We start from the raw sequence: 24,543 nt of genomic DNA, 5'->3' as shown, positions 1-24,543 counted from the left end.
TCATTCGAAGAAAAGCCATTAGCTGTATACAGACATTCCAAAATAATGTTTCATGGACCGACAGGTTGTTAAATTCCTCTCATCACTATAAGTACCCCATCCCTTAAAATGAATACAATGTCTTCCTTCTAAGCAGAGAATGTCAGTTGGTTGATTTGTTTTTGTACATGCATGTATACATGTACTTTAGGGGTTGAATTCCGAGACTGAAAGTTACGACCTATTTTTATGTAAACCAATAATCATACATGACATGTTATGCCCTGCCATGAATATGGCCAAGGCATTTGGTGTTTGTCGGACGTCTTCCATCGTTCCTGTCCTTCCGTCTCTCCTTCTGTCATACTTTGCCTTTAGCTCAGTTCAAAGCTCAGTTTCAAACAAACTATTCAAGATATTTTTATCAATCTTTACATACTGATAGAAATTAATTAGAGTTATGCAATTGCATTAACATTTTTTTAAATTTGACTTTATATACATGTATATACCTCACTTTTCTTAAATTAGTGTTTAGCTCAGTTTTAAACATACCATTCAAAATGGTGTTATCAAACTTCACATGTTGTTGCATACTGATGAGAGCTATTTAATGGCATCACCATTTTTGAACTTGGCCTTTCTTTTGACCTTGACCTAACTCTTTTTATCTAAATTTTAGCTCTAACAAGAGTTAGTTACTGCTTAGCACAAGGTCATTTGGAAAGATCAAGGTCTCACATACTAGTATTTCTTTACAGTCTTTTTCCTAGCGAAACATTGTAAGTTGCTTCTCTTACAAGGTTTTTTACTTGTATATCTTTAGTATGTGGCTTTTGGCCTCGACTCAAGGTTACGTCTTCTAGTCCGTAGCTCCAACGGAAGACCTATTCGTTGCTTTGCAACGAGCTCGTCTCTAGTTCTGATCATATTTCTAAATAAAATATCACACCAAACAAGGAATATCTCAGTTTAAAAAATTAACATTGACCGGGTCTTCAGTACGAAAGTATATCCCCTGCCACCTAAAGTTGAACACACCTCGTAAAAAGGCATAAGCCATTTTCGATATCATTATATACAATACATCAACACCCGGGGTATTCTCTTCGCATTCGTAACATCAGACTATTTTATTGTCACGGATATTGTCGTGGAATGGCGACCCGTGTTCGAGCAGGTTATCCTGCATTGCCTTTGATTACATTTTATTGCAGTTACTTGTACTATGTTTGTTGTATACGGCACTGACATGTACAACTATAATTGTCAGTTTCTATGGTATCTTATCTTAATTCCCGCATTAGAAATGGAATCGTCATTCAGTCCTATTGGATAGGTCACACCTTTATAACAAAAGGCCCGCAGGCCTTAAACGTAACCTGAGGATAATGTAACAACTTTTGACAATTGAATTTATTTCGTGTTTTACAAAAGAGGCCATGAAATTCATAATTTTGAAAGAGGCAGTATTGCTTATCATAATTATACACTAAGCATGCTTAATCTAGTTACTTAATACCCAGAAGTAGATCAGAGTAACAAAGAGAAAATGCACTTCCACTTTATAACCAGTTATGCACCTCACCACAAAGGAACCACTAACCCTGGGGCCATTTATTTCAAAATTTTGGAAATTTTATCATAAATTTCATTTCATCATAAATCTTTTGACCTTGACCTAACTCTTTTTATCTAAATTTTAGCTCTAACAAGAGTTAGTTACTGCTTAGCACAAGGTCATTTGGAAAGATCAAGGTCTCACATACTAGTATTTCTTTACAGTCTTTTTCCTAGCGAAACATTGTAAGTTGCTTCTCTTACAAGGTTTTTTACTTGTATATCTTTAGTATGTGGCTTTTGGCCTCGACTCAAGGTTACGTCTTCTAGTCCGTAGCTCCAACGGAAGACCTATTCGTTGCTTTGCAACGAGCTCGGCTCTAGTTCTGATCATATTTCTAAATAAAATATCACACCAAACAAGGAATATCTCAGTTTAAAAAATTAACATTGACCGGGTCTTCAGTACGAAAGTATATCCCCTGCCACCTAAAGTTGAACACACCTCGTAAAAAGGCATAAGCCATTTTCGATATCATTATATACAATACATCAACACCCGGGGTATTCTCTTCGCATTCGTAACATCAGACTATTTTATTGTCACGGATATTGTCGTGGAATGGCGACCCGTGTTCGAGCAGGTTATCCTGCATTGCCTTTGATTACATTTTATTGCAGTTACTTGTACTATGTTTGTTGTATACGGCACTGACATGTACAACTATAATTGTCAGTTTCTATGGTATCTTATCTTAATTCCCGCATTAGAAATGGAATCGTCATTCAGTCCTATTGGATAGGTCACACCTTTATAACAAAAGGCCCGCAGGCCTTAAACGTAACCTGAGGATAATGTAACAACTTTTGACAATTGAATTTATTTCGTGTTTTACAAAAGAGGCCATGAAATTCATAATTTTGAAAGAGGCAGTATTGCTTATCATAATTATACACTAAGCATGCTTAATCTAGTTACTTAATACCCAGAAGTAGATCAGAGTAACAAAGAGAAAATGCACTTCCACTTTATAACCAGTTATGCACCTCACCACAAAGGAACCACTAACCCTGGGGCCATTTATTTCAAAATTTTGGAAATTTTATCATAAATTTCATTTCATCATAAATGGTTGATTAATACCAAAAGAAGATTTAAAAGCATTAATTTATTACAGACTAAGTAACCACCCTACCCCTGGCCCATGGGGGCATAAAATTCACCGTATTGCTAGATGCACCTTTTTTCATCATAAATATATATAAACTTGCAAAGGAAAAGATTTTCAAAGAATTAATTTATTTTCATTATATAATTAAAAGAGCCCCCCTAAAGCAAATGGCAGAACCCTTGATACAGGGGACATAAAAAAAACACAAATTTGGTTGAGGTGCCATTCTTGCTCATCATAAATATGTACTTTGTTTATCTAATATCCAGAAGCAGAGAAGAAGATTTTTAAATAATAAATGCATTTTCACAAGATAACCAATAGAGCCCAGCCTTAACACCAGAACCCCCGACCCTGGGGCCAATACATTCATAATTTTGAAAGAGACACTCTTGCTCATCATACCAATGTACTTTAGTCAGTTTTTTTTTTAATACCCAGCAACAGAGAAGAAGATTTTCAAAGAATTAATGCATTTTTACTATGTAATCAATAGAACCCCCCCCCTCTCCAACACCAGAACTGAACCCCTGACCCTTGGGCCTTAAAATTAACAATTTTGAAAGAGGCACTCTTGTTCATCATAACAATGTACTTAGTTAGTTTATTTAATACACAGGAAAAAGAGAAGAAGATTTTCAAAGAATTAATGCATTTTTACTATATAATCAATAGAGCCCCAATCTAACACCAAAACCCCTGCCCATGGGCCAGGAAATTCACAATTTTGAAAGAGACCCTCTTGCTCATACCAATGTACTTAGTTAGTTTTTTAATACCAACGAACAGAGAAGAAGATATTCAAAGAATTAATGCATTTTCACTATGTAATCAATAGAGCCCCACCCCTCCAACACCAGAACTGAACCCCTGACCCTGGGGCCTTAAAATTAACAATTTTGAAAGAGGCACTCTTGTTCATCATAACAATGTACTTAGTTTATTTAATACACAGGAAAAAGAGAAGAAGATTATCAAAGAATTAATGCATTTTTACTATATAATCAATAGAGCCCCAATCTAACACCAAAACCACTGCTCCTGGGGCCAGGAAATTCACAATTTTGAAAGAGACACTCTTGCGCATCATAACAATGTACGTAGTTAGTTTATTAAATACTCAGGAGCAAAAAAGAAAATTTTCAAAGAAATAATGCATTTTCACTATATAATCAATAGAGCCCCGCTCTAACACCAGAATCCCTGCCCCTGGGGCCAAAAAAATCACAAATCTGAAAGAGGAACTCTTGTTCGTCATAACTATGTACTTCATATGTTTGTTTGATACCCAGAAGCAGAGAAGAAGATTTTAAAAGAATTAATGCGTTTTCAATATATAATCAATAGAGCCCCGCCCTTACACCAGAACCCCTGACCCTGGGCCATAAAATTCACAAATCTGAGAGGCACTCTTGCTCATCATAACTATGTACTTGGTTTGTTTATTTGATACCCAGAAACAGAGAAGAAGATTTTCAAAGAATTTATGCATGTTCACTATATAAACAATAGAGCCCCACCCTAGCACTAGAACCTCTGACCCTGGGGCCATGAATTTCACAATTTGGTAGAGGACTCAATGCTGATTACAATCATACCAACAGTTTGACTGCTTGATGTCCCGGAGTAAAGAAGAAGATTTTTTAAGATTGCACTAATTTTAGTGGATTTGGCCCACACCCAAGGCCCCAGGGGGCAGGGACCATGAATTTCACAATTTTTGTTCCCCTGCACCCATAGATACTGTATGCCAAAATTGCTTGAAATTGGTTCAGTGGTTTCAGAGAAGAAGCTGAAAATGTTCAAATGTTAACACACGACTCACGACACACGACGCACGACGACGGACGAAAACGGATAGCAATAGGTCACCTGAGTTTACTCAGGTGACCTAAAAATATAATTATCAAGATGTCGAAAACATATTAAGAATTCTAAGACACCGCAATTCCTTAAGAACAAGAGGTGTTTGTAAAATACTTATGCACCCCTCCCACAAATAAAATTGAAATGTTTCAAATTAAGGACAAAAATATACATTGTAACTCTGTCCAAAATGGCGTTATTATACCCAAAACAGAACTTGACTTAGACATGTTTATGATAAGTCTTTGTACTAAATTTCATTTCAGAATGTGCAATCTCTGCAAAGAAAATGAACGGAAACTGCAAATAATTGGAATTTTACTACGTCCAAAAGGCACAACTCCGTCCAAAATGGCTCGATCGTACCCAAAACAGAACTTGACCTGGGTATGTTTATGATAAATCTGTAAACCGAATTTCATTTCGGCATGTGCAACCTCTACAAAGAAAATAAACGGAAACTTCAAAAATTAAGAAGTTTCCTAGTGCGAGGGGCACAACTGTCCCAAATAGCTTGATCGTATTCATAACAGAACTTTTCCTAGATATTCATATCATACGAAATTTCATCCCAATATGTGCAACCTCTGCGAAGAAAAGAAACGTAAACTGATAGTAGACCGACAGACCAACCGACCAAGAGACAAAAGCAACACAATATGCCCTCACTTCTTAGAAGGGGATCTTAAAATATTGAAAACCAACGAAGTTGAAAGAAATTGCACTTTATGAATTCACTTTCGCTTGCGATGCTGATATATTCTGACGATGAAAAATGAAGGTCGATCAGCGCAAAGATATGTGATTCTCTTTGCCTGTTGAGACGAAAGGCCTTAACAATAATGATAATAATCAGAAAATGAGTAAAAACAAATTAAAACTAGAAAGTCTTCTATTGCAAGCAATAGTGTATGACTATGTCGCCCCGAACCGAACTGGACAAGACTTTCATTTTTTCATCACTAAAACAATACCATTTAGCTAAGCTTGGACAACTATTAACTCGTATCAGTCCTTTCAGTACATTAATTTAAAATTCAAAGTTAAAGAATTTCCCCTTTCCCTTCGTTACCATGCCAACAATCGATTACTAGTATTTGAAAATTTTAAATGCGAATCGCACAACTACAATCACTAATCATTGATATAAGAAAGTTTCATGATGACTGTTCAAAGGACAAGAGAGAACACTTCCGGACAAAATTCGTTATTTTTAACACGTTTCCTTGGCAACGGTAGCCATTTTGAAACTGAATGACCACACAACAAAACTACAACCAGTGATCATCTTTTGCAATATAATTGTTCACCGGAATATATCGTGTCGACATGAATTGACAATACTTCGTTGATGTATCTAATTGTCAAATTGAAGGCCACAGCATCAGTCTGATTAAAATCAGATCCTTTGATCGGCTCACATAAAGATCGCTACACAAGGATCTAAAGAAACCCAATTCAGGGTCATCTCCTGGTGACCTCTCAATTATCCAATCAAAAGCTCACTTCCAAGAATTTAGAAGTATCTCGAAATTCAGTTAAAGAAGTAAAAGCCCCGATGACACACGAACGGAAAATCGTGATCTAGTTTCTGTATCCTGCTAAGAGAACGACTACAGTCTTTTTTCTGTACAGAAAGTACTTGCTTTTGTCTTGGTTTTAAGCTCTTTGTTTGGTACAAAAAGATAATATCTTCTCTACAGCTACTTTCACTTCTACATTCATTTTCCCGAACATTATTTAAATACAATCTCTCTGATTGGTCAAAATTTTAATGAATATTATCATGAGAAAGGTCAACAGGAGATGACCCTGAATGAGGTTTCTCCAGATCCTTGTAAAGCGATCTTTATGTGGGCGGATCAAACGATCTGATTTTAACCAGATTGTCGTCTTTTGAGGAAAGCTTCAGGAAGATTGCCCCAGTCATCTCCGAGAAACAGTCTGGAGAACAAAAACATGCGTACAATCGCAATATGTCGCCCCCGACTTCGTTCGGGGCGACATAATAAGTAACTGAGGACGACAATAAAGTTCATAACATAGTATGGTGAACATATTATACATGTAATTAAGTAAAAATATTATCATTTTACTTTGTTATTTAGATGAAGTAAAAATAAAAACTCACCAGAATGGCATCTTCATTTTTGTATCCAAATACGACCCCCCACAAATCAACAAATTAAACAACGAGAGGTCAACTTCTGCATATGCCCTTGTCTCCATCTCAACAATTGTCTTCGAATTTTTATCTTTTGTCATCCTTTTTATGAGATTTGAAAGAGGAAATGTCCCATATGCATTTGATTTGTTAATACTGCATCCATGTTTCAGCAAAAGTGTAGCTATCATATTTCTCTCAGTGTGTTTTTCTGAAAGAGATAAAAATAAAAAAATATACAACTATAAAAGACGATTTATAATTCAAAAATTTAAAACGTTGATCAATGAATTACTTTAACGTATCATAGAACTTAAAATGATCATCGTCATTTTATCATATGTAAAACTTAACTTTGGAGATTTAAAAAAAAGAAATCTTTCACATCTTTAAATAAAATCAAATAATTAATCTAACAGAAATCGTTAACTTAAAATCTCTTAAATAAAATAATATCAATAACCATAGAATGGTCCTTATCAGATCAGATGGCTGAGGATCTTAAGCGTAAATTTTATTTGAAAACGAGCTTTAAAGATAAGCTTGATAAGGGTATTTTATGCTTACAGAGAAGTGGAAAAAATTTATATAAAATTAATTTACTGGAAGATTGAAAAGGAATTATTATTAATCACTTACTTAAACCACAGGCCAGATGCAAACACGTGTTGTTATTACTATCAGTTGCGTGAATATCAACTCCTTTACCTAATAACCCTTTCACTACTTCTGTACATCCTGACTCTATTGCTGATAACAAGATCGGTTTTTCGTCCTTGTAAGTAATTGGATTAGCTCCCAAATCCATCATTTCTAGTATAAATTTGCTCCATTCAGCTTTTTTGTTATTGTCATAATAATTCATGTTCACTATGGCCTGATGCAACGCACAACCTTTGTCCGGATCTGCTCCCTTCGACATTAAATAGATTCCAATACGCGCTCTTTCGGCAGAGTCTGTAAAAAAAAAGCGACATGTGATGAAATTGATGAATGCTTCGACTTGCTAACACTTTTTTTAAAAACAAAAAACCCTTCAAACAAAACCGGTGGCGTGGCCAGATCAAAATATTATGGGAAAGATCATCATTAAGCTCGCAGAAAAGCTACGTAAAGCTCCAGGCAGCGCATGGTCTCGTCCGAAGAGCCTGAGGTCAGGCTCCACCAAGAAAAAAAGTCAACAGGGTCTAGACAACTACCTTAAGAGGTAAATTTTCAGACAATGGAAAATATCAAACTCTGTTCACTTAACTGTAGAGGTTTGAATAATTATGACAAAAGATTAATATTATATGATTGGCTCAATGATATTAAATGTGATATTATATTTTTACAAGAAACACATTTTGTTCAAGATAGGATTAGCATTTATGACTCAAGGTGGCATGGTTCCTCTTATTACAATTTTTCTGATTCGCCACATAGTAAAGGTGTCTCAAAACTATTTAGTAAAAATTTTCCGTTTAAAATTCTTAATGTTCACAGATCTGCCGATAGTAGAATTTTACTGTTGAATACTGAATATGAGAAAAGAGTTATCTCTCTTGTTAATGTATATGCTCCGAATTTAGAAAATCATAGAGAAGAATTCTTTTAAAAAGTTATGAAGTGGATTTCCCAGTACACATTAAATGATGAAAATATTATACTTGTTGGAGATCTTAACTGTAAAATTTGTTACGAAAAAGATAGAAGCGTGAAAGTTGTTAAAGATTTAATACAGAAATTCGATATGCATGATTTGTGGTCGGATTTAAAATCAGATAAAGCAGGTCTAACGCGGTGTGACGGTACTAACTTGCCTAAAAGTAGAATAGATTATGTATTTATTAGTAAGGATTTTTGTTATACTCCTGAGAATATATATTTACGTAAAGCACCAAGTGTATCTAAAAATAGAATGAGTGATCATCTCTCTTTAATTTTTAAATGTTCCGTTTCATCTAACGATAGGGAAAAAGGATATTGGAAATTAAATACTTCTGTTCTACAAGATCCCAATTATTGTTCCTTGATCAATGATTTTTTTACCCAACTTCCCAAAGATATAGAAAATGAAAATAACGCTCAGACTAAATGGGAATAGATAAAACATCACATAAAGAAAATAAGTATTAAATTCTGCACCCAAAAAAATAAATCTTTGAAAAGTAGAATTCAAAATATTGAAAAAGATATCGAGAGGATAGAAAATAGTCACTATAAACAAATCAACATGATTCAAAAAGGGATCTAGAAAACGAATTAGACAAATTATATGAATATAAATCTAAAGGCGCTCAAATACGATCGAGAGCTAAATGGATTGATGAAGGTGAAAAGAATACCTCTTATTTTCTAAGGCTTGAAAACAAACATCAATCACATAATGTTATAAATACAATAAGAAAAGACGACCAGATCTACAATAAAACTGACGACATTTTAAATCTATGAAAATTTGTACTCGAGTGTACATGTTCCAAAAGATGACATCGATAGCTATTTAGATAAAATTGACTTCGTTAACAAAATTACAGAGGAGGAAAAAATAAATTGCGATCAATTTTCGTCTCTGAAAGAATGTTCAGAAGCAGTATATCTTCAGAAGCAGTATATCGAATGAAACAAAATAAATCTCCCGGAATCGACGGTTTACCAGTAGAGTTTTACAAAATGGTTTGGAAACACGTTAATAGATATTTTTACAATGCCTTAGTGGCGTCGTTCGAAAAAGGTGAATTATCACAAACACAAAAATGCTCTATGCTTTCTCTTATACATAAAAAAGATGCCATAGATGAGCTTGAAAATTATCGACCAATTAACCTTACAAATACCGATTATAAAATCATAGCTTTCGTGTTAGCGGAAAGATTAAAACGTGTTATAGATAACCTTATAAACAAAAATCAGACCGGGTACATTAAAGGTCGGTTCATAGGTGCTAATGCTAGATTAATATTAGATATTTTAGAATATTGTGAAAATAATAATAAGGAAGGGATTCTGCTTTTTGCAGATTTCCACAAGGCCTTTGTTTCAGTGGAATGGGATTTTTTAATTAATACTCTTCATAAATATAACTTCGGATGCAATTTTATAACATGGATAAAAATATCATATAATAATCCATATTTTTATATAAAAAACAATGGATGGCTCTCCAGACAATGTTCATTGAAAAGGGGAATTAGACAGGGATGTCCTGTTTCAGCGCTCCTATTCCTTTTTGTTATGGAAGTGCTTTCTTTAAAAATAAATTCTTCGGAAGAAATAAAAGGTTTTAGCATCGATTCACTTGAAAATGAAATTAAATGTATTCAACATGCTGATGACAGCACATTTCCTTTACAAGATAAAGCATCACTAGAAAATGCATTAAAAATAATCGAAAATTTTGGTAAAATTTCTGGTACAAAGCTAAACATATCAAAAACTGAGTGCATTCTTTTAGAACAACTAAAAGAAAGATTTAAGCAGGAATCATACATTTACAAAACGAAAATTAACAGTCAAGCAATAAGATGCTTAGGCATATATATTGGAAATGATAAACTGCATGTAATAAAAAAAATTGGCTTAATAAACTTAAAGAGTTTGAAAAAAATACTAGACTCCTGGAGAAAACGGAAACTTACTATTTTTGGAAAATGTCAGATAATAAATTCATTAATTTTATCAAATCCTATATACACGGCTAAAGTTTTAGATAATCCGGATGGAAGTTTTATTAAAAAACTGAACAGATTGATATATTCATTTATTTGGGGAAATCGTGAACGTATTAAACGAAATACACTCATTCGCGAAGTTAATAATAGAGGAATAGAAATTATCGATTTTGAGACGAAAGTAAAGGCATCAAAAGCGGCATGGATTTCTAAAATTATAAATACGGAAAGTAGCTTAAAAGATCTTTTAAATGCATGTTTAATGCAATACGGACTTAATTTTCACTATCTTGTACGATCAAATATTACTAATACTACAGACTTTAACATACTCTCTAAGTTACCTCGCTTTTATAAGGAAGTCCTTTGTGCGTTTAATCCGTGTAAAGCACAAAACGAAACAAGCGCACCGAACCAACTTTTGCGTGAAAATATATGCTTTAATAAGGATTTGAAATACAAAGGAAAAATTATTTATTTTAAAAACTGGCTCGAAAGTGGTTTTAAATATGTAAAAGATCTTTTTGATGAAAACGGACTCAAATCTCTCACAGAAATTCAGAAGAAACTTAACAAAAAACAAAATTATCTTTGTGAATACTTAGTAATTAGAACAATCTTTAGTAAATGGCAAGGTATAAATTCGAGTAATACTCCTTTTATCAATATGAACAAAACATGTAATTCATTTTCCTTTAAATTTCACAATAAAAAAGAAAACATTGAAGACAAAATATCAAAATTTTTCTACAAAATTTTATTGCAACATAAGTCTCAAAGGCCGATTATGGAAAGTATATGGTCAAAAGAATTTAATATCAACTGCTCAAATCAATGGCAAAAAGTATATGAGGAAAAAATCAGAAAAATTCTTGATAAAAATGTTGCTGAATTTAATTATAAATTAGTACATAATTTACTACCGAATAATCTCTATCTTAGTAAATGGAATAAAGATATTGATAAATACTGTCCAGTTTGTCGCAGTGAAGAGAATTCTAAGCATCTGATTTTTTAATGCATTCAAGTTAAATCAATATGGAAAAAGGTCTCTGAAATCATAGGTATAGATATTAGTGAGAGAAATATTGTTGTTGGTTTTAGTCATGGTATCAACCAAAATACTTTCGTTTTGAATAATGTCTTATCATCTATTGCTTGTAAAATATTTAAATATAAAATGAAATGTAGAATTATGAAAAATAACATTACAAGTGAAGATATGTTAATTTTTTTGAAAAAATGCTCTCATGAAATTCTATCTTGTGACTAAACGATCCCAAAGCATCTCATATAATTCTCACATTTTGAGATCTTTGGCATTAAACTTGTAATTATTGTTGGTATATAATTTATATATGAAGTATATGAGGGTGACCTGGCCCTCTATACATGTTGCTCAGGGGTGTGTTGGACAGTGTTTTGTGTGTTCCCCTAGCAACATAAAGGTATCATCTATCCGTATCTGTACTTTGTCAATATACATATTATTTTGCTATCGTACTTTGTCAACATACAATTTGATTATATTATACTCTATTGATTTAAATACCTGTTACATCTTTCAAACACATATTATCTTGCTATCCAATCTAGGGAGCCCCTGGCACCCCTAGTGAGGGTTATTATAGGGGGACATCTGCGGATGTCATTGCCCCCAAAGTTATCTTATTATGTTTTCACTGAATAAAGTATCATTGAAAAAAAAAATTGACGTTATATTATCAAATATAATATACCAAGAGATGCATAAAAATAAATCTAATCAAAATAGAAAGTTTCATTTAATAATGCTTACTTGAATTAATTTTATAGATGTTTTAAATATTCAATATAAGGGGTGTCGCCGCGTCATAACTAAACTTCGAGTTTAAAAGTGTAAATTGTTACATGTAGAACGAATTAAGACAAACACATTAAAAAGCATCTAAAAAGCGTCTAATCGTCCAATATTTTAAAAGACAATTATATGCAACATTTTCTAGGCTTAACTTGAAAATAAAATGACGCCAATGCTTTTTGATCATAAACATTGTTGTTTTAATCTGCGGTATTGAACAAAGGAAATGGAGAAAACCGCTAAAATGATCTAGAATGCGTTTTTGCTTCAGAATGGGGAAATCGCCTTTAGAAACAGTTACAATGATTAATCAGACACACAGTGGAGAGAATGTTAGTAAGATACTTGATTTTAGATGGTTTCAATAATTTTAAGCGGGTCATGGGTCACTGAATGATCAGCAGAGGACAGAGAGACCAAAAGAGGTAGGTCGGGCGGAAACGTTCAATGGTGTTTGACATTGTCCAAATAGAGATACGGTTAGACGGTTAAGCGCGAAATGAGAAACTTGAAGTTTGTCTTGTGGTACTGCTCGAAGAATTTTGACAGAGAACTAAATTATGTATAGTGTGAGTGTACAATGGGTGCCAATAATTCTTTTAAAAAGAGGAATATATGTGAATGTGTTCGTGAATCTCAAATATTTTTATAAATTAATTAAACAAAGGGGAAGCGTTTTCAAGAGTGTATGACCGTGTGCATCCATTATAGGACGTAATTTAGGTGCGGCGACTACCGTAATTGCACTTTGTATATAATTCGATATTTTGAAAAGTATAAATAATTTTTATTTGATTTTTTCAGGACTGATTTGTACTTAATATAGCTTCGATCATATATAATTTCGTTTATTTACGTCGACTAGTAGCAATTTTAGCGAAGTTGTGACATTACTTTTGGATCAACCCTTGTATGAAACAGATGTGTCAGACTCTGTGGTATATTTTATTTCAAGCTCACCAGGATATATCATATCGACATAAGAATGGAAAATACCATTGTTAATTGAAATACGTCGTCGATATATCTTAATGTCGAGCTGTAGGCCACATGGCCAATGGCATTTTGAATTACTTACCACCACTTTTTCCTTCACAAACAATGGATAAAGGGGAATGACCAAAATCATCTAATGCATTAACGTCAGCTCCGCAGTCAAGAATCTTCTGAATAATATCTTCCATCTTGATTGATTGATTAACCGAGTGGGGACCAACAGGTACTGGAGCAAGTGCAGTTTCCCCATCAGAATCTTGAGTATTTACATTTCCAGTTTCAGTCGAAAAGTGTAAAATATTTTTTAAGTAACCTGAAAAATATATACATTCAAAAGCTTGAAAGGCTTTCTAGTCAACCCAAGTGTCAACCAAGATCATAATAAAGTTGCACCCGAAAAAAACCTGAATAAATTGTTCATAAAGTATAACATCTCTAGGAAAAAAGCTTGCAATCCTTATTAAATATATCATTTTTTTTTTAAATGAAACATATTTTGGTCAATCAGCGTGGCTCTTCACCTCGTGTGATCATTGTGTATTATTTTACAGAAAGGAGAAGCCATGCAAATTTCAACGAAAATTACTCTCCACCAAACCCCATTACTACCACCTCAGTTTTCAATTGTTTTCACCTACCTGACCTGTTTTAGTTTTTAGATAACCCACCTTTTTTATGGACAGACAGGTTGTTTTTTTTAGGGATTTGAGAAGTTTATTTTCATGTAATCTTAGGTTATGTTTGTTGCATAATACTTATTGAAGATAACATTTTGTTTGTCGATGTCCCTAGGTTTTTCTGACCCTATCATTTGTACAAGTGTACAAAAACAAGCGTAGTCAACTTGGCAAGATATTTTTTGCAACCAACGGAACATAAATAGCGATTTTCGAAGCAAGATAGACTTCATGAAAAAATCAACCAACCAACCAAACAAACAAACATGTAAAATTAGGTTTAGCATTCAGGAAATAAACTCTGAAGAAATGATGGAGAAACCAGGAAATATATAAATTTAGGTACTCAGAGATTACAGAGCTCATCTTTACTAATGCTGTCTTTAAGTAAGGCAAAGACCAAGATTAAACTACTAATCAAGTAATTTACATCCAAAGATGCACCATTTCTGCAATTTTGGTCTGACAGGATTCACATGGAATTGGGAATTGACTTATACAAAACTTTCTGGTGAAAACTGATATTTAAACCGTTTTTGTATTCCTAATGATTACATACATATTTCCACCATAAATTTTGTTTAAAAAGCATAGTACTTATTTTTTATTATAAAAGATTGCTTGATTCTATAGACCTTATTGCAATCTTTATTGATTAATTACTGCTCATGTTATCATATTTTTGAAAATTTCTCCTTGTACATGTAAATCTTTTCTATTCTAAACTGTATGATTTAGTTTCAGAGTATTTAATACAGGGTGGATACTTAAAGTTAGAAAATTATGTCTTTTTATGGACCGGATTTCTTAAACTACATTTATAATCCATCATCTAAAACCAGTTTTCAGTGTCCACCCTTTGTGCATAATAAAATGCAAGTTCAGTCACAGCTTCTTGCAATTGGAAATAAACCTGCTCGAAAACATTAACCGGATCACCAATCTGGAACATTAACGTCAAATCCAGCACTTAAACCAAGCCTGGTAGTGTGATCTTTTGATGAATCATCCATACTAGTAAGGTTTTTCTGCTTAAAACTAAAAAAAAGTTAATGACCCCATCTTTCCAGAATGGTCCCCCTTCATGTCATTTTCTTTAAAGATTCATCACATTCATCTACTCAAGTCATATAAAAACCAAAACTTAACTTTTTAAGAACATTAAATTTTAAGGGCATAATAAAGCCAAAAATATACCTTATCCTTTGTAGTATCGAATGAATTTTGATGAAAAAACCATGAATAGTTCACTTAAAAGTTGAAAGCTTATGACAAAGACTAGTATTTTTTTCGATATAAGGTCAGCCAAATTGGCTTAATTGATAATTCCAAGGTAAAAGTCTTGTCTCAAGAAATACACTTTTGAAATAACAATGTCTTAGAACAATCTGTTGCGTGGGGTATAAATAATTTTAACACTATTGATGATAGCAAAGTAGAATAATTTACCTTTAATACGTATAATACCCTCATGGTAATTTTTTAATAAAACATGCAATGCTGTTGGACCGTCTTCAATATCATTTACTTCCGCGCCATACTCTAGAAGTAAAGCAGCAACATTTACAGAGTTAATTTGCAATGCCGCTACAAGCGGGTTGTTGTGTTTTAGCTGTATATTTGGATCGGCACCACTTTCCAGCAGGAATCTTACAGTAGTGTCAAATTCATCAAAGGTGTACGCATTCCTAATCAGAAGAAAAAGAGGCGTCTCTCCAATTTTGTTGATCTCATTGACAGAAACACCCTTTACAACTAGATATTCGATCATTTCCTTCAAATTCTCTGTAAAACCTGAAATGGATATCTTTATGAAAATACTGTTTAAAACATATTATTTTACATAAATATTTTTGAATTTTGTGAATATTCGTATATTCCTTTGCAGTATATAAAAAGTTTAGTTAAAAAAACGAGAAAAATGGACAAAATTGATTTTTTGCATGACTAACTCAAATTTATCTAATAATTTGAAACCTAAGGTTTCGTAAAATTACAGGTTAAAAAACCTATCAAATCATACTTTTATAACGAAGACTATTATCTTTTCTTCCCCTGGTCGAAAATTATGCTTCACTTTCTTATCCTGATTGTATGCATGGACGTTAAACAACCCATCATATCATAAATGTCCTAAAAATGAAAATTGGTTTACTATGGAGTTCGATACAATCTTCAACAAGAGACCCATGGTCCTCATCGCTCACCTGAGAAGCTTAGACCATGTCGTTCTTTACCAGATTTCCCACTATATATAGTAATATATATTGTTACCCAAACCTACCCCAGCTTAAAATCTACAATACCTCAGGACGAACGAAAAAAATGTATGACACATACAAAAACAGATAGCAATAAGTCACCTTAATGATGCAGGTGAACTAAAATTACTTTTGTTCAAAGCTATTGTACATTAACGTAGAAATGTTTTTATCTATCTCGTACAAACCTTGATATTGGAAAAACGTTGAAGATACAAAATATTGGAAGGATTCTAAAATTAAAAATGAAGGTATTATTAATTTTCTAATATACGAAAAAAAGACAAGTGTTTTAAATTATGCTTGTGAAATTTGAGGCTTCCACAAAACACATAAAAAAGAATGATCAACTGATGTTTTTGCAGAAAGTTATTATAGGAGTGAAAAATTCTACTTCTACTAAAATGGTTTATCGTGATTTAGGTTGTTATTCATTAATCACGTTCAAGAAAAAAGAAACCTTAAAATTCTATTGTAAACCTCTTCGTACAAATAAGTTCGCTTCGTGATCAAGAAGCCCGGGTTCGTTTCTCGTTTGCGGCGCCGCAACAGACCTAAGACGTAAATATAGATAGTGGCTGTTCCTTCGCCAAGCGCTTGGCACTAGAAGTGAAAGTCGCGAGTCTTTTGGATATGACCTTTAAACCGTAGGTCCCGTGTCACGGTAGGCGTTGGCATGATAAAGAACTCTCACTGCTCAATGGTCCAGAGTGCCAACTATAGGTCTGAATTTGAAGCTCTTCGCCGGCATACGGCGACGTCTCAATATGTGTGAAAAATTCTAGAGAGGGACGTTAAACAATAAACAATCAATCGTTCAAATAACTCTAATATATTGATATCATCATCTAAATACTCATTGCATAAAACTTAAAATAAATCACACGTTGAATTTAATTGGACATGGGATGTTAAAGATGAGTTGATAAGAGTGGAACTTGGTAATTTTGGATTAATCAAGTTATTTATAGAAGAGGTAATTTATATCATTGTAGAAGGAAAGATAAAACATATGGAGGATATGGAGATATATGAACAGTTCATAAAACAATACAAAATAAAAGCAGATCAATTTTAATTAGATAACGAACAGTATTCAAGAACAAAAGTCCATAAGTCCATAAAACAAAACAAAATAGGAACAAACAAACACGGACCTCAAAAAAAAAAAAAAAAAAAAAAAAAAAAAATCAGATGTGGGATCGGGTGCCATGAAAGAGTGATGGACATCTACTTTTAAGATTGTAGAAAATACTGGTTATGTTTTTTGTATATGCACATCAGTATTTTTCTAAAATCCTTACATATTTGACAAAACATATCCATTCTGTATAAGGTTTAGGAATTAGATTTTAAAATTAGGCTTTTTTCTTTGATTCTTACAAATAAAAACAGGTAGTTATCAGAAAAAAATTCATTACTTGATTGATTGTACGTTGTTTTACGTCCCATTCGAGAATATTCACTCATATAGTTACGTCACCATAAACAAGTGAAGGGCTTCAAACGAGCTCCTGTAGTGACAGGGACCTTCAGATTTTTTTGCTTCATTTGAAAGACACAACTTTTAAATTTAAAGTGCCAAGCGCTTCGCGAAGAAACAGTTTGCTTCCTATTTTTATTGTCTTTCATGTAGGTAAGTCGCAACTGGGTTAAAACCCACAACTTTCCGATCAAGGAGCGAGCAATTATCAGACAAAATGTCCTTGTAAAACGCGTTCTCAAATGCATATCAAATATGTTTGTACCTAAAATAAGGCCTTTTCACAAGAAATACAAATGTGAAATATAAACCCTAGCACACCTGTTCAAAGGTTATGACCAAGGTAAACGTTTTCAAAGGTAGAACAAACTCCGGGATCAAGTTCAAAGTGGTTGAGATAAAAAAAAAAAAAGCCTTTTCGTAAAGATAACATATGGGTAGTTTGAAAGCGTTTGCCCTTACAGTTCAAAAGTTATGGAGAAAATTAAAGTTTGCAAAAAAAGTAGGTCAAACTTCTATGTCAAAGGGTCAATGTTGTTGACATCCAATGAAAGGTCTTCTCACAGGCATTGCATATGTGAGATATGAAAGCCCTTGCCCTTACCGTTCAAAAGTCATGGCCAAGGTTAAATGTTTTCTTAAGGACGGATATATCCAAGGTCAACGTCAAAATTGTTGATTTCAAATGAAAGGTCTTGCCACAAATAATTGATATTTGAAATAAAAAAAATTCCTAGTATCTACTGTTTAAAGACTAGGGTCAATTCAAAAGTTTGGATTTTTTGTGTAAAAATTGTTCAAACTCCAAGGTCAAAGTGCCAAGCTTCTGGATATCAAATGAAATGCCTTGTGACAAGAATTGAATATGTGAAGTAAGAAAGCCCTAGTCTTAACCCTTCAAATTTATGGTCAATATTGTATTTTAAAAGTAGGTCAAACTCCGAGGTCAAGGTCAAAGAATCAAAGTTCTTGGTATCTAATAAAGCGTCCTTACCGTTCAAAAGTAAGATATGGCCAAGGTTACCGTTTTTTCAGAAGTTCAAAAAGTCAAGGTCAAAAGGTCAACGTTGTTGGTTTTCAATAAAGGGTCTTGCCAGATAGAATACATATATGAAGTAAAAGGTCCTGGTATTTATTGTTCAAAAGATATGGCCAAAGTAAAAGTTAAGAATTTTTTTGTAAAAGTCAAACTCCAAGGTAAAGATCAAAAATTCAAATTTGGTGGTACCCAAAGAAAGGTCTTGTCACAAGAAATCGTACACATGCGAAATATGAAAGTCATAGCTCCACCAGATAAAAAGTCATGCACAAGTTTAAAGTTAGCTGCAATAATGTAGCCTTGTAGCCCTCTTCCTTTTTTTTGCGGATAATGTAGTTATCCAAAAACATACAGAATAATCCATATATCGGCTATTTTTCGTGTATGTCAACATCACACTTGAATTTATCCGCCATGTTTAATTACTGACCTTGACAGATTTTTATCTAGGGACAGCCAATAAGGTTAAGGATCTACAGGGAGCGGATGTCTCTGGAATTGCCTTATTTTAAGCCTAAATATCGTTCTTCATGAAAACATAACACATGGAATGATTATTTTATTTAACGATGTTTAATGATACTATTCATCAAAATTATTTAGAAACACCAACACCTACTTTACTGAAATATTCTAAATTTTAAGCGCAAATCTCAGTTCGTCACGCGTGAACTGTCATGGCTACTGAGTAGACCGACAAGTAATCACACAGATTTATTCTATATGGTTTTCGTGTTTAACGGGCTACCGTATAGCGGGTTTTCTTGGCGGGTGTAAAATTTGGCGTTTTGCTTGCTGAAAGGTATGTCAATAATTTTGACGTAATTTATTTTAGCGGACACAGGGTTTCATCTCTTTGCAGATGAACATTACGAAGACTATTGAACTGTTAAATGACTATTTAAGCGATTAAAATTTTAGCGGGCTGCCATCAAAACGCCAAAATAAGCTAAAATTATCACCCCGCTAAAATAACCCGCTATACGGTATGTTGTCGACAGTGGATAGAAATTTCGTCTTAGAATTTAAAGTAAGTTGAATGTAAAAACACTTAAATCTGCCTGCAATTGCCCGTATTTATTAAAATATATATTTGCACTATTACAGAGATGCTGTGGAATTGTAGTAGCCATCTCCAGAAAACATCAAATAGAAAATATCGGAGAGGGCTACATTATTGCAGCTAGGTTAACGTTGTTGCGGACAAACAGACAAACAGCGTGACAGACAGACAGAGAGACAGACGGATGGACACGACAAAAACTAAATACCCCCGAAACTTCGTTTACGGGGGCATAAAGACAGACAGACAGAGAGACAGCTAGACAGACAGAGAGAAGGACGGACATGACAAATACTAGATACCCCTAAAACTTAGTTTATGGGGTATAAAAATAATAGAATACATTATTTTTGTAATGATCACAATATCGAAAATTAATATCTTGTTGACTTGAATGCCCTGTATATAATTTGTTTAATAAGAAGGAAAAATATCAATCTATATTATAATTTTAGATCTCGAAATACATGTACGTACACGCTTACTTTGCTGCTCTGCTCTTATGATGTTGGTGTTTTAGTTGGGTAAGAAAAATTCAATCATCATGCAATGAAATTAAGAAATAATCAATAATTGAATTTAATGTTTATGATATATAGTCATTTTTGTCATGCAATAAGTTTATAGAATAAATATACCAATGCACACTTGAGATAAAAGATACCACAGAGTCGGACACATCTGTTTCATATTTGTATATTTTACTTGAAAAAGGCGTTAAGGAGCACGCGACGGATGTGATCGATCGGCAGTGGATGCTCAATGCTCCATTGCCAGCTGACCCAACCTCTGAAGTCTTGGAGGTCCGTGTTTGCGCTGCTCCTGTTTTGTATTGTTTTATGGACTTTTGATCTTGAATACTGTTTGTTATCTCCACGTCTTTCATACATGGTGTTGGGGAGTTGGACAGATGGACACTGGATACCATACAAACCGCAAGCCTTGTGTTTATATTTAACATTATGTTTATTTTTCTTATCCTGATAGTAACCTTATTCAGTAAGGAACTATGATTAAAGCAGACTTAATTATAATATTCAGTCGAAAAAATTATCAAATTTTATATATGATGTCTTGTAGAAAGGGGAAATCCAATCCACATTTGTAAAACCCCTTTATTCTTTCTAAATTTCTAAGGGAAAAACATTCAAACATGCCATGATGTGTGAAAATTATTTTTAACAAGAGGTCCATATAGAGAACACAGGCTAAACAAAGTTCAGTTTTGAAAAGTGCACGGATGGGGATTGAGTTTACACCTCCTCAGGATGCTTCGTTATTACTAATCATGGCTTTTCTCAGAAGAATATTCTAGATTTTTTTCCCTACATGTACGTATCAGATATAAACTCTGATCGATAATTTTTAAGGTGCTTCTTATTATAACTACGCTATTTTTTTTAAGCAGATTGTACTATTAAGAAGCACGCCAAGAGAGGTCAATATGTGCATTAAGTACTCTTTCTCTCCCTAAAAAAACCGTTCACGGTAGCTCAGTCAGCAGAGCGCTTGCTCCGTGATCGGGAGGTCGTGAGTTCGAATCTCGGCTGTGACTGACCTAAGTCGATAAAAAAATGGGTAGCAACTATTCCTTCGCCATGCGCTCGGCACTTTGAAGTGAAAGTTGCGGGTCCTTCGGATGAGACCTTTAAAACCGAGGCCCCGTGTCAGCGGCAGGCGTTGGCACGATAAAGATCCATCACTGCTCAATGGCCCTGAGTGCCGAGTAAAGGTCAAAATGAAAGCCCTTCACCGGCATACGGTGACGTCTCTATATGAGTGAAAAATTCTCGAGAGGGACATTAAACAATATACAATCAATCAATCAATCTCCCTTAAAAAAAATTACAGATATGTTGACTACCTCTTACTATAAAGTCTCAGTCTAAGTAAAACATACAATAAAAGCGAGCGCAGCAAGTTCAATAGAGACTAACGTGTAAGAATAGAGGAAATTCGGAATAAAATGCGTCAGGCATATTTTCCTGCGCAAAATTCCCAGAATGTCTTTGTTACCAGGGTTCCTTGCGAAATTATAACTTGCCCTATTCGAACTAGAATATGACATTCAATAGCAAATCTAGCATTTAAATCTACATATCGTATTGGTTTTCCATATAGAGAAGGGCGTACTACAGACCTGTGCTCCACGTGTTCTAGCAGAACTATTTTTCCAAACATAGATGTCTTGTATAAATCTCGAGCAGATGTCTAGTCCAAGTCGTTATGGGTAACATGTATCAAATTAGCCAGATATTTTAATTGGCAAAACTATAGTCAAATGGGAGGAAAAAATTGATAATTTAGCTATAAATGTAATATCTGTCAAAGAAGTCAGATCATTGTAGTAAATATGAATAAAAATTCATAAAAAAATTACTACACTTACAAATTTTCATAAATTGATTTTCGGTTAGAACCACATGCATATGGTCCATGTATTTCAGTCCTTTTTTTTAAGGACATCAACTTTTTATTTCATCTCGCAATATGTAGTCGATAAAAATTACTACCGTGTACTGCACAGTATGTAGTCGAAAATAAGCCTTTCTCGTGACAACAGTCATATAAAATAATTTCACAGGCATAATAGCTTAAAAAAATTTGACTCAGTTAAGAAAAGTAAGACTACCTGCAGTTTTCCCTTTCGATAACAAAAGGTGAAGACATGTATTTCCTTTTTCATCTTTGTCACAGAGATTCGCCCCTTTGCACTCTAAAAGCTTCATTGTGCTCAATCGTCCTTTCTGTGATGCGAGATGTATTGGTAATGACCCAGATTTATTTCGCCTTGTTACAATAGACTTGTCCTTAGCAAGAACTGAAACAATTTCATCTGTCAAATCTGTTAATTCTTCTTGGTTTAGTTTGTCGTAAACTTCAAACATCAAATACAGCATGAGAGGCGTGTTTTCTTGGGCGTCCACTTCATTTAATTGTCCTCCATGTTTTATATACGCCAATAAAAAATCCAAACATTCCCTTTGTGACCCTTTTTCACTTTCTGAAAAAAAAATCTACGTTTGAAGTACTTTCTGTCTAATCAATCCGATAGACAAATAATTTGCTTACATGAAATAAAAATCATTTTCTAAAAAAATATTGAGTATTGGTTTGAAAATATTGTAATGCATAAATTTACTTCAATTCTATGGAGTGTCTATGTGATTAAATGGTGAAGACAAGTGAATGCACTTATATAATTCCTCTCAAACATATCCTTCGATATGTCTTTCCGGGTAGGTTAACCCCACAAAATGTAAAAGCAATTTAGATGGAAAGTAATCTTATCAAATTAATATATTAATCCTTCACAAAGAACAAATCCTGTACATTTTAGCTAAACGGACACCAAAAATCTTTAAAAGATGTCCAGCTCACACAAAACGTTACCTCTAAAGAAGCAATTGTCACGCTGAAAGCAAGAATGTAGAACGTTTTTTTCAATTCTCAAATCTACACCACTTTGTATTAATGTAGTCATCAAACTAAAGTGCTGTCGCTTTGATGCTACTTGCAATAGTAAAGGGAGTCCACGTTTTTCGTACTTTCCTCCTGCAAGTAATATCTCTTTTATCAATACAGACAAAAAAGACTTCCGACTGTCAGAATAAATTTGCTGAATATACTCCACTTGAGCTTTTTCAATAACAGTCATGCAGGAGTCATCTTTTATGTCAACATCAGGATTCATTTTCATTAATGATGAAAGGATCCGCTTTTTCCGACTTATATCCGAGTCTAAAATCATAATAGACAATATGCTAGAATTTACATTTACTTGTGAATGAAGTATGAAAAAATATCTACAAACTACAATCACAGAATAGCGCATTGTTACTCAACAAATGCATCATAACCGAAAAGTAGGGTGACTTCAAGCAACAGAAACTTCAATTAACCACTTTTGACATTTTATAAAATGAGTAGAGAAAACAGAAAAAAATACCTGAAGAGTTATAGAAGGCATGCAACGCCGTCCACCCTCTTCTGCAGATCATGTTGACATCTGCCCCCCTCTCCAACAATTTTTCTACAATAACTGGTTCAGTTTGTTCACAAAAGAAGGAAAGTGGAGTATTTCCGTAGCGATTCTTAATGTTCACGTTGATTTTGTGGGGAGAAGCTAAAATTTGCATTGTTACTTTTGCAATCCATTGTCTGTTTCCATGGCCTATTTCATCGTTTTGACGCGACCAAAATGTGAAAAACAGTGAATCACTTACACGGGACGATCCTTTATATTCCAGGATAGTATGAAGAAATGATAAATCATCTAGAAGCAAAATGCATATGAAAACAAAATTAAAGAGTATGTTATGGATCCTTCTAATACACAGTGTCTTTCTTTCATCGTAAAGCTTTTTATATTTGCAAACTCAAAAGTGAACTTTTGTATAAGGCTTCGAAATAACATTTACAAAACAAATGTAAGAATGTCTATAAAAACTTTATCATAAACGTGATGACTAACTTTTTCATCGTCAGCTTCCCTTATATCCGCAGCAATATATACCTTTATATAAGATATACGTATTTCTCAGTTGATTTGATAAGTGGAAACAATTTTAAAGTCATCATTTTTTAAACTTTAAGGTCATCATTAGGCAAATTACATGGCCTTTGCAATGACCTTGTCAGCGAATACAATTCATTTCAAAGTCAAATGCTGAGCAATGTTTTTCATACTAATTGGTACGTAATTTTTACACACTGAATTGTCGACAGATTTTCCTGTTATTATCCGACATTAATGAAAAAGGAAACACATGGGTTGTGAGCGGTCGGCA

General features: G+C 33.6%; 1 protein-coding gene across 1 annotated transcript in view; it reads right to left on the bottom strand.

Annotated features, from left to right (window-relative positions):
• LOC134274366 (uncharacterized) overlaps positions 1 to 24,543 on the bottom strand; it is a 100,739-nt gene that overhangs the window by 12,277 nt on the left and 63,919 nt on the right. The window contains exons 20-27 of the mRNA XM_062756648.1: positions 23,703 to 24,029; positions 23,147 to 23,494; positions 22,386 to 22,757; positions 16,357 to 16,401; positions 15,357 to 15,701; positions 13,313 to 13,543; positions 7,381 to 7,698; positions 6,709 to 6,952 (exon numbers count right to left, since the gene is read on the bottom strand). Of these exons, the coding sequence (XP_062612632.1) occupies positions 6,709 to 6,952; positions 7,381 to 7,698; positions 13,313 to 13,543; positions 15,357 to 15,701; positions 16,357 to 16,401; positions 22,386 to 22,757; positions 23,147 to 23,494; positions 23,703 to 24,029 (2,230 nt within the window). The remainder of the gene's footprint in view (positions 1 to 6,708; positions 6,953 to 7,380; positions 7,699 to 13,312; positions 13,544 to 15,356; positions 15,702 to 16,356; positions 16,402 to 22,385; positions 22,758 to 23,146; positions 23,495 to 23,702; positions 24,030 to 24,543) is intronic.

This window comes from Saccostrea cucullata, unplaced genomic scaffold, assembly GCF_032062105.1.
Source record: "Saccostrea cucullata isolate Sc308-1 unplaced genomic scaffold, CSIRO_AGI_Scuc_v1 ctg1238, whole genome shotgun sequence".
In the NCBI taxonomy this organism is placed as follows: domain Eukaryota; kingdom Metazoa; phylum Mollusca; class Bivalvia; order Ostreida; family Ostreidae; genus Saccostrea; species Saccostrea cuccullata.
Note: the sequence above shows the minus strand (reverse complement) of the source record. Positions and strands in the feature narration are given on the sequence as shown.